Here is an 11,490-nt window from a genome sequence, read left to right as displayed (position 1 = left end):
TGGAAGATATTCGGATCCATAGACTAAAATGACTCACCCTGTATACTTTTTTCTCCGTATATTCTTCGATGATATTCAGCAGATTTCAAAGTTGAACGACTAGCGAACCTAGCGTGAATTCCGCGCTTCTGCACTGTGAGTGCATCGAGATTTCTACACTTTCGTCACAAATTGCGAGTATTATTAATTCATGAGTAATTTACGATATTATCGTAGATCATTAAAACCGTCAGATCTTCTTCCCGCGTGCTCGCAATCAATTTGAGGCGTAACACGAAACGCCTGGAAGAAAATCAATCATCCGGCGCGCCGCGTCTCGATAATAGCCCACGTGCCGGGTTCGCGGTTCGCAGGTGCATCCCAGAGACACAGGCACCTGCAAGGCGACCGCACCTGCACCGCCCAGCTGCCGCACGCGGTGCGATTTCAAGGTCGCGTGTAACGGGAATCCGCATGGAACCGCGACTAATGACCGACGACGAATTCGACGACCGAACGATTCGAGATGCAAACCGATCGCGGCTACCGCTTCTCACGGGCGCCACCCGCGTCGTTTCTCGCTGAGGAAAATTCAAAGGAGGGTATGACTTTTAAGCGATTTGGGAACCGCTAAATGAACGCAAATTTCCTATTTTTTTCCCGTAGAATTAAAAAATCGACCTTAAAATTACGCCAAGTAAAGGAAAAAATAGTTATAGACATTTAAACGTTGATTTTCCCTGAAAATCATGCATTTTCCAACACTGCCATCTTAAATACCTTTGACCTTTTTAGAGGTGCTAAATCTCACGTTACATGGGAGACTTATTTTCTCAAAACTTGATAATGATATGAGAATATGCTGTAAGCAGCAGTCAATTTAAAAAAATATTAACTATCAAAATAGTACAAAAGTGATTTTGTAGTCCAACTTTTTCAGGATTATACAGGGCATTAATAAACGAAAGCATATAAGCATATAACTATATGCTCTTCTCGAGCATATAGTAGCTTTCGCCGCTTAAGGCAGAACTCGGAATTAGTTGCCCATTTCGGCCGATTGACTGCTGCTTTTTCTCTGCTGCTTACAGCATATTCTCATATCATTATCAAGTTTTGAGAAAATAAGTCTCCCATGTAACGTGAGATTTAGCACCACTAAAAAGGTCAAAGGTATTTAAGATGGCAGTGTTGGAAAATGCATTTTCAGGGAAAATCAACGTTTAAGTGTCTATAACTATTTTTCCCTTTACTTGGCGTAATTTTAACGTCGATTTTTTAATTCTACGGGAAAAAATACGAAGGAAAAAATAGGAAATTTGCGTTCACCTAGCGGTTCCCAAATCGCCTAAAAGTCATACCCTCCTTTACCACGACAATTAAGCGTACACGGAAAAAATAATTCTGTTGGTGCAACCGAATTTTCGGTTACTCAGGGACCAGATGAAAACTCGGCTGTAGGAACAGAAAAATTTCTTTATGAGGCTTCTGTATAGTCAATCGTTCTCAGTTGCTTGAACAAAGTTCTAATATCGTTGAATGTTCAGTCGAATATTTTCGGTTGCGACAACAGAAATATTAGTTTTCAAAACAGAGATATCGCTTCTGATCATCTAATTTTCAGTTGGTTCCTATTTGCACCAACTGAGATTTTTTTGGGTGTACTGAGAAAAATCTAAAAATTAATTAATACTTCTTAGGCGGGTACCATTAACATATTTGATTAAATGGAAAGAATTTTGATTCAAGTGAGTGTCAATGGTACCCACTTGAGAAATATTTGTTAATTTTTAGATATCTTTTTTGTAGCATAGTTTTCTAATGACAGGACGCATTCCAATCGAGACTAAGCAATGATTCAGAGGCTTCGTCAGCTCAATTCAAGACGACTTATGGACGATAATAATGGATTAGATAATAAAATGACGATATTAGATAATGTGAGGTTAGATTATAATACGTTACGAATTAAACAAGTGAAATATTAAAAATCGCTTAGGACTATTTTAACAATTTTTACAAGTACAAAACATGTATGTAAAAGTTTAGCTGCAATCACATCACTACAGTCTGTACGGAAAAACTATTTTGTAGTTAAAATTAAATATTTAACTGCATTACTACATTAAAATTTTTATTTCTTCTTGCAATGTCTTTTGCAAAGTTATACTATATCGAAATTGTAGCGTATATTACCATAGAAATAGTAGTTTTCGGAGAATGCAGTAATTTTATATGAAATGTAATCTCAATTGGAGCACTCTTTTTTTTATTTTTCCCGCTCCTTTCTCTTTCTATCTTACGTTATCGCGACGCGACGCGTCGTCGCTTTATCATCAGTGGCGAATCTTCATCCGTTTCCTGAGCACCATGGTAAGGTACCTCTCGCTTGATGTGTTCACATAAAAACGGATTTTATCTCGTCGTATTCGGTTCAATTACAATTAAAACTGCAATGATCGCAATAGAATCGAGTCGCGAGTAGCAGCATTTGATCGAGTCTTCTCCGAGATCTGTGTCGGATTTTCCAAGTAATTTTTTATGGAAATTCGAAAACAGATACCATCTCATGTTCATTTGTAAAGACAAGCGGAATTGAAAATCAGATATACTGCACCGAATGCATTTGACCGTGCATAATGCGACTATCTGTCCGATTTTTCAAAGCTAAATATACGACGGGAGCATCCGCGAATGCGTATTCAATTGCTCAACGCATTATTCCCGTTGAACAGATATTTAATACGATAAATGAATTTCGCGATGCTAAATATCCCAACCGTTATATTAACGTTTCATGTAATATCGCAATAAATTCAAGATGAATTTCTCTCCCCTTCTTTCACATCCCTTATCAAATTCCCTGCCTCTCGGCGCGATTACACAATCGCGATTCGAGATTGCGACCGATATTCAAATGAGATATATGTGCACAATTTCCTTTTCCCCAAGCGTTAACCTTTCGCAACTATTCCGCAGATTCGATCGGTCCTTGCGCCACGTAACATAAATCGCGCATGTAATCGGGGATCGGAGTGCACAGAGGGCGTCGAGGAAGTGTTGCACGCGGAACAAAGCGAGGTCACGAGAGATCGCAATAGGGGAATGATTTAAAATGCACAACTGTCGGGTGGCCACATGGCGCAATAGCCGGCAATAGACGTGCGCGCACGTAGTGGTAACGAAACAATATTGTGTACTACCAAAAGGAAGCAGCGGGTGCATAGTTCACGAGGACTAAGGGCACAATTTGCCCGTAGCCGACGCGAGACTTCAACTTGAGCCGAAGAACCCGCCGGCGGGATGTTGTTTTACAGTCGAGTGATCTGGAAGAAGGCTAGAGTGACGGTGAGTTTCATCCGGTGGAGATCCTAATTACTTCTGCCCGCAATTAAGTACGCCACCGTTTCTGTCTACCTCTCTGAATTACTTCAATCCCACACGAAGGGAATTTTACAGTAAAAATTACCACAAGACTTTGTAACCGAGGAAATAGACCGACATTCTGCAGTCATTCTGTTCTTTCACTTCATATGTGCTATTTGCATCTTAGGAACTGAAATGTGCTATTTAAACACTTGCTGTGTCTGTAGCAAAATTTACTGCACAGAAAAAAAGAATATTCTTATTTGGAGAATATCTTTATTCTTGGCATATTCTATGAGAGAATGATTGTGTTAATTTTACTATGTTCGTCTTGATTGAAGACTAATTTATATTTATATTAACCTTTGGAGGCGCGATGGCGGTATCAGCTTTTTCCCCATTCAATCCAATAACATTGATAAAAAAGTTCTAGCTCTTAAAATAAAAAAGTCGATAAAAAAATAGCCACTCCTCAGAAGGTTTGATATATTTTAATTTATATCTATTTAAGATTATAATCTTATTTAAAAAATATCAACAATAAAGATATTCTCCAAACAAGAATATTTTTCTTCTGCATATATTCCTTGCCGACAGTCCATTCTTGAATTACTAAAAGTATAATTGAAAAGTATGTAAAAAAGAAACTACAATATTCTCTCGTAAGGCATACTTTACAATCGGTTCTTCAAAAACGCTGTGGCTTAGATTTCGTTTACAATATGCGGAGTGAGCTTGGAGTAAGAAGTAGGAGTAAGAAATAAAATTAATTTATTTCGTCTACACTCCAGTTCCTTCACATCGAAAGTCTTTCTGTCAGAAAAAATATTTACGGTGTAAGAGAACTAGAATTTAGATGTATATAATAAGTGAAACAAATTAGTTTTAATTCTTACCTTTCATACGCTAAGCTTACTTCACGTATTGTAGACGAAGCTTTACGACGCACGTATAGGGCTACGATAATTCGTGGCCCTCAAGGGCAGGCAGAGAGAACAAGCGCCTTGGGTGCCGTATGACGCGAAGGGAGACAACACGTGTTTATTCGGTCGCGTGCAGCCACGCGCCCGGTCGTCGTGCATCTCGAGGTGAGATGAGCGTCCCCTATCGTACACGAAATATGTGTACAAAATGTCTTGACGATAGCATTTAAAACATTTGCGTACGTGCGTCAAACTGAACCCAAAGTTCCTCTTCTTCCATTTTGCGAACGTGAAATTTTCAGTTATTAAAGCTTCTTGCCGTCGGAACGTCAGAAGCGAGGAATGACATGCTAACGAAAATTGCGTACTATATCTGAATAAAAATAAACGATGGACGAAGGAGCATTTGAGATTGCTTAAGCACACTTGTAAAATTGTCCGAAATATATCCCTTTCCCCTGACGATCAATAAATAGTTGTATAATAAATGGTAATGAGTTTGTCTGCATGCCTTATTTAAGAGGATTGGCGAGAAAACTGCAAATTCAAATGTGTTATTTTGGCTGAATCTCTTCTCGCATGTTTCTTATCGTTTCGAGTCACGTCATTTAACAAGAACGTGCAAGAAACGTGTAAAAAGAGCTTCAACTAAATTGCGCGCTTATGTCTTTAAAAATCACACACTCGGATTTGCAATGTGTACATCGGCTCTTCCGCCGTTATACTGGAAGTATCTGCGACCGAAATGAACCGCTGTTGACTTCGTCACGGCGAGAATGCGATCGAAGGTTATTACTTTGCCCGATTGAATCGGGTTTTATTCCTTTCGCGCTCGGATATTATCTGCATGTCAATTTAATCGAATTATATGCAAATCACGGACGATAGAGACCAATTAACTGGATTCAATTTTGTATCTTCGTGTAATACTCAACATATATGTATGTATGCATATGTCGGCTCTACCATTATTTATACACGTAACTTCGTTTCATCCAATTCGTCGTTGCCCGCGACTTCATTCAATTTAACTTGGAGAACGAAAGTCTCAACTGTTAAGCGAAGTTTACACGAGGCTGATGAAAAAAATAAGATTTCATTACTTTCTCTCGTGACCCTTTAATTTGTCAATGTCGCGCGACTTCGCAATCGAGAGTCACCCCTCTGCCGCAAACCCGCCCCGAGCGTATCGATTTCGACGTGTGATTCGTCGGGGGAAATCCGTATCTGGGAGAAAACGCGCGTGATGCAACAACTCGTGCCGTCTCATCCAGTAAAAGGTGCCATCTAGTTCCGTCTAACCCGCTCTCCGCGATATACTACGCGCGAAGCGGGCGATGATTCACTTGAAGAGCACGAAATACCGGGGAAACCTGCTCGCTCTAGAATGTCACCGGTGACTCACTTCGCCCGAAACGCAAGATCACGACGGTAAGCAGTGCGGATACACGTTTCTCTGAGAAAAGTTCCGTGTGTGACGCGACACGACGCGATTTAGGTCATGCCTGTAGTTGAATTTTCGCAGAGTGTCACGAGATGCAACGGCGCGAGACTTGAAGTTCAGAATGTGTTTTAACTTTCGTATCGAGATTTCCCGAGAATATCCGACTGCCATTCGTGAAATGTCGGAAGATGTGTCGTCTCGTCGAATATAAAATACGAATATTTTCACAATTGCTCGAGACTGTTGCCCGCTGATGTGTGATATCGTAAATCGATTGAAGACGTCTATCAGGCCTAGCATTGCATCAGCTTACATCTTACCTACTTATCTACTTGCATCTACTTACATCTAGCTACATCTTATCTACTTATCTATCCCCTCATGTATGTTGATTATACGCGAGTCTATTTGGTGAAACCAATGATTTATTTATTGTTTCCCATTGTCACTTATTGCCCATACTGATCCGCGGTTGGTTCGGAAAGAGATTTCTACGACAGTGAAGTTTTTCTTTTCCCCGTGTAGTTTCTCGTGACTCAGATGTTTCTTATTTATATTTTAGATCCGTGTTATAATAATCGTCACTTTGAGTAAAAATTTTGCCTCTATGTTAAACATTGAATTCTACAACGTATTGGAACTAAATTAGCAAAGTAGGTTTAATTCTAATGGTACAATGGTTACTCCTACTTTAACTTTGATGATGCCAGAAATGCGACAATGACTGTGCGAGATGGATGATGAAAATTCAATTGATTTTCACGAAATCTTTACACGCAATGCCACATGGCGAGGACGAAAACACGGAGTTAAACGCAGCGTGACTTTCATGTCGCGTATTGTCACGCGTTCCACAAGCCAGTGTGGTGTTCTTTCATCGGCCGCTTTGTGTGTGTGTGTGTGTGTGTGTGTGTGTGTGCTGGCGACGAAAGGTCCTCACAGAAAACGTCGATGTGTGTATCATAAAGTATACAGTGTGTAGGCGACTTATCAGAAACAACGTGATAACTTCGACGTTCCCGCAACACGAGTGCCGATCATGCATCTCGACGTCGTAGTGTGTATAAAAATTCTTTCGCGATTTTGCATCGACGCCAACTTATGAGACAAACTTTTATCACAACATCGTGTTTAATTCTCTGCGTACAATATCAGGTCTGTGAAACCTCAATATTCGATCGCTCACTAAATGTCGTAAAGGATCATTTTCAAAATGCTGCAAATCTGTTTGCAGATTTTGGTTCCATTGCGCTATTATCTTATAGATAGGGCTTTTTTATATCCCTGGGGAGAAATATTGATTTTCAACAAAGTCAGGATAGTTCGCCCAGGTCTGACAGGCCCAGATTGTATTGTATGTCCTCAAGAAGTATGATTGTACGCGGAGAGCGAGTGTCAATAACGATGACTGATACAGGACACATGGATTCGCTGTTTTTCTCTCCTTTTTTGTATAATAACACTCGCACCCTGACGCGAGAATCGCGCCAAGAGGCACACACTCCCTCCCATTATTGGTCATTGATCTCGTGAACTCGCGCGAACGATGGACTTTTTTCCCACCGTTCGTTCGTCAGCCGCGTTTTTCCCCGACTCCGCGGTTCAGACAGACGGAGAAAGAAGCGTGTCCGGTTGTCCGCGTGTGTTCGCACGATAGCAGCACGCGGAGGTCGCACGCGAGAAAGGGATTATTACGCGAGCGCGAATCGATTCGCGGCATCGAACCGGCGAAAGTCGCCGCGAACTTGACATCGCGCAGTCAGTCAGCTGCCGAGCAAAGCTCACTATACGTCATCGTCGCTATCCTGCTATCCGCGCTGCTCGCTCTCCATTTTTTGGCCATCGCCCTTTTCCTTCCCCCGCCGAGTTTGCATCGACAGTGGAAAAATTTTTGACAGAACAAATGAAGCTTAATTGCGCTTCAAAGAAGCGAGTTGAAACGAATTTTTAGCTTATTATTTTTCGTAATTACTCTCTTTATGACGGAATTAGCTGTTTATTGATTAACGCTCTGTAAGAGCATTTCGGCTGCACATTCGAGGACAAAAACGTCATATTTGTAGAGTAGAAACATGCAGACGGAAATCAAGCCCGTTTGCACAAAGGAAAAACGTTCCAAATCGACTACGTTGACCGATAAATAATTTGAGATATTTCAAGAGCGCGTGTAGAGAGTTTTCGTTCACATTCGCCAAAAGTATCGAATACGAATTCGTAGAAACGTTTACGCGCAAAAACGAAACGCGCCGTTTCATTGCTCGATGGCGCAATCGCAGTAACGAACGGTACTTAGAACCGATTCGCGATTGCAAATTATACAGCGTGGTTACATTACATTCTAGCGAGAGTTACTTCGTCTCCCTGGACTCAATAACGAGCAAGCATCGGGGAAACGTTCACGGTGGGAAAATAGTGAGTGAGTGAGTGAGTGAGTGAGTGAGTGAGTGAGTGAATAAGTGAGAAAGAGGGAGGAAGGAAGAGGGGGAGAGAGAGAAAGAGAGGCACAGGTGTACGTTCGATCAGTATGCCGAAAACGAACGAGGGAACGGAACAGAGAAGTGTCGGTGGTGTCGTGACTTGCGACGTACGAACACACGAGGAATCGCCCTGTTCGTTATTAGAGGAACCACGAATGCTCACGCGATAACGTACTTTGACAAACAACGGACAGAAGGTCGGGACTAAAATTGTAAGTATATTTACTGCGAAAATACAAAAAAGGTACCTTTAATGTTTACAAAACCTCAAATTAATAGACAACAGACATCAAAGTGAAACGAAAATCAAACACGTTTTTATCGTACAGATAAAACGATAGATAAATAAAGAAGATTGCGTAATTTCTATCTCACAAAGAGGATCTAGAGAAAAATAATAGAAACATTGCATAAAGGTCTTAGAATCCGCACGATAAGGTGTATCTTAATCTCAGAATGAGCTGTAAACTTAAAATACTCCGCAGTCTAGACAATTACGCGATCGGGATGATTTCCATGTCTTATGAAATCGCTTGAGGATGTGGTGAGGCACGCGAGTGTAAATATTACTACGAGTGGCGATGATAAGACGATATTGTCGTGATTACACTCAACGCCAAAGTATTATATTATTAATGTATACGTGAGAATTGCGTCAATTTCGTTTGACTGTTGGCAATGATCATGCCCTCCAAAAGGTGGAGGTCGCATGTGCCGCGGGTATCCCCCATTGGTACCGCGAATGCAACAATTATCCACGCCTTTCGGAAGCAAAAGGGGAAGAAAGGCACGGGGGCGAAGGGTGGATTAGGAGAGTGTAGAAAGTACACGCAACGCGCCGCGGCTCTATTATTATGACCGAGCTGCACCACCCAAGTACCCACCCGTAGTCGCACCGTTCGTATGGTGTGCGTCTACGAGAAAGCAGCCGGACACGTTTTCCCATCGAGGAGTTTGCCGCCGCCGCCGCCGCCGCCGTCGTCGTCGTCGTCGTCACCGTCGCCGTCACGACGGCGACAGGAAATCATTCGCGCGGCGCAACATTGTTATGGGGTAATTTTGGGGCGGAGGCGGCGGACGGAAAGACGGACCTGCGAGGGACAGAGAAAAGGAGAGAGAAAGAGAGAAAGAGAGAGAGAGAGAGAGATACATAGGAAGAAAGAGAAAGAGAGACAGAGACACAGACGGAGAAAGAGCCGTGACTGAGAAACTCACCCTGCGCTGCGAAATGCTTAGCGACCATGATGATGCGTATGGTGTTCCTTGGCCGGTCCGAGAACGAATTCAGAACATCGTATCCTCCACAACGGCGGCCAACTACCCCCTCGACGCGCGTGCGAAGGGGCGAGCGTGTACCCGGCGTGTCTCCGGCGACTGTAGCGGAACGACGCGACGCGTCACGAACGAATCAACCGCCGCTACTGTGTTGTATACCACCGGCGCCGCACACTTCGCGCACGAAATAGAGTACGGGGGAAAAAGGCAACGTCACGGGGCCGCTGCTGCTGCTACTCACGCTCACCCTGTCAGAATCACATGTTCTCGCGTCACCACCGTCCACCGCCGCTCTTTCTTCCCCGGCGGCTCCGGAGCAGCGAAGAAGAGTCGCGCGACCAACAAGACGACGTACGCTTTTGTGCACCACCACCACTACCATCGGTACCCGCCACCCACCGCCACCGCCACGCACCACCACCCGCGAGCGCGTTCACGATTCAACACTGACGACCAACGCACATGCCCGACAGTTACCACCCGACTGACGCGACCTGCCCGCGACCACGCTCTGCCTCACCGTTCGCGTACCCCCTCCTCGCGGCCCCTTCCTGCCCGTGACTCAGGAGCTCCGGCTGGTTCCGCAGGAAGCGTTTGAAGCAGCCCCTCGAACACGTTCGCGACGCCAGCGGCCCGGTGCCGCCATCTGTGCGCGCGATCGCTCCGCCGATAAACTTCGCCGGTAAAGAAGGGAGCTTCTCCAAGAAGGCACCAGCCGCGGAGAAGCGCTCGGAGCTGTCGACGGTGTTTATATCCGAGCTATCTTCACCGGCTCTTTCTCTCTCTTTCGTGACATCGCAATTCGACGTTCATCCGGGTTCGTCGGATTCGTTGATAATGTTTCGCAGTCGATGTTACGCGGTCATTGACAGAATCAAGGCGCGAGTCATCGTCACTTGGCCGCTGTATTTAGCCGTCCGGAAGTCTGCCATGTCTCTAAATGGATTCACGACTTATTCTCCATCGAGTATGCCAATTTGCGAGCGCGATTACGTCAATCTGATCGGTTATGAATCACTAGGCGCAAACGCGGATCGTATAACCGCTACCGGCTCTCTTCAAGGTTTTCGCGATTTCTCATTTATCGTCGTCTACGATGACGCTTCGGGTCGTGTCTAACGTTTCAATTAATTTTCCTAGAAATAAATCTCGTTGTTCGAAATTTAAAGAGAGAGAGAGAGACTATCATACACATGCATTTCACATTTTTTCGTAGTAAGAAACTGCTCAAATATTGAATATTTAATCTAAATAAAGAAGATTGCATAATTTCTACCCCAAATAATCTCTCGCAAACTATCTGTTCATCATGAACTTTGTACGATGTTGTTTCAGACACGGACAATAAAGCTGAATTTACTACTATAGAAATGAGTTTTTCATTTACCGATCAGCTCCCCGTTGTTCTGCGCGATGGACGTGGTCGAGAGGAGAGAGGAGTTCGCGGAAGCGAGCGCGCCGTTATACACGCACACGAAGGAAGAAGGAAGGTGTCGATGCGTGCTCGGAGTTTTTTATGTATCCTCTTCGAAAGACGCCGTGTATACGCGGGCTTCACCATATTTAGCACGCGCGCGGCAGTCCGCTGATTGGTTCATATTCAGAGGCGGCCGAGGCGACTGACAAAATTGCGTAGTACGCATTCGCATTGCGCGTTCCACCAATCGCGTTCGACGAAGACGCGTACTCAACGTTTGTTAAACTTCGCGTCCCGAATAACGGCGCATTCTCGTCCCGCTTCTCTCTTTCTCGCGAGATAATTTAACGCTCGGAGAGCTGAAATATGTTCATTAGCAAAAAGGAGAAACCGTCATCTCTCTTTCTCCTTTTCTCTCGTGAACTCGACTCGTGTTATTATCACGAAGGAAATTAAACGTTCCGACGACAAAATCGTTGAATCAACCTCCGCTTTCGCCGAGTGAGGATCGCCAGGTGCTGCTCGCTCTCAATGAACTCCCCTCGTGTGAATTCGTCTTCTACCTGGTTCTCTTGCAAGTGAGCAGGAGGTAACGCGAGCCAGGGCTTT

At 43.8% G+C, this 11,490-nt stretch overlaps 1 protein-coding gene across 2 annotated transcripts in view; it reads right to left on the bottom strand.

The window, feature by feature from the left end:
* Positions 1-9,935, bottom strand: part of LOC116840631 (myosin-I heavy chain) — a 41,832-nt gene extending 31,897 nt beyond the window's left edge. For both annotated transcript variants that reach the window (XM_032807562.1, XM_032807564.1), the window contains exon 1: positions 9,405-9,935. In XM_032807562.1, the coding sequence (XP_032663453.1) occupies positions 9,405-9,432 (28 nt within the window). In that variant the 5' untranslated portion in view covers positions 9,433-9,935. The remainder of the gene's footprint in view (positions 1-9,404) is intronic.
* Between the last annotated feature and the right edge of the window lie 1,555 nt (positions 9,936-11,490).

The sequence above is a fragment of the Odontomachus brunneus genome, unplaced genomic scaffold, assembly GCF_010583005.1.
Source record: "Odontomachus brunneus isolate Ranch 3 - 2012 unplaced genomic scaffold, Obru_v1 Obru_scaffold_010, whole genome shotgun sequence".
Lineage (NCBI taxonomy): Eukaryota > Metazoa > Arthropoda > Insecta > Hymenoptera > Formicidae > Odontomachus > Odontomachus brunneus.
The sequence above is the reverse complement of the archived record's forward strand: the minus strand, read 5'-3'. Positions and strand labels throughout refer to the sequence as shown.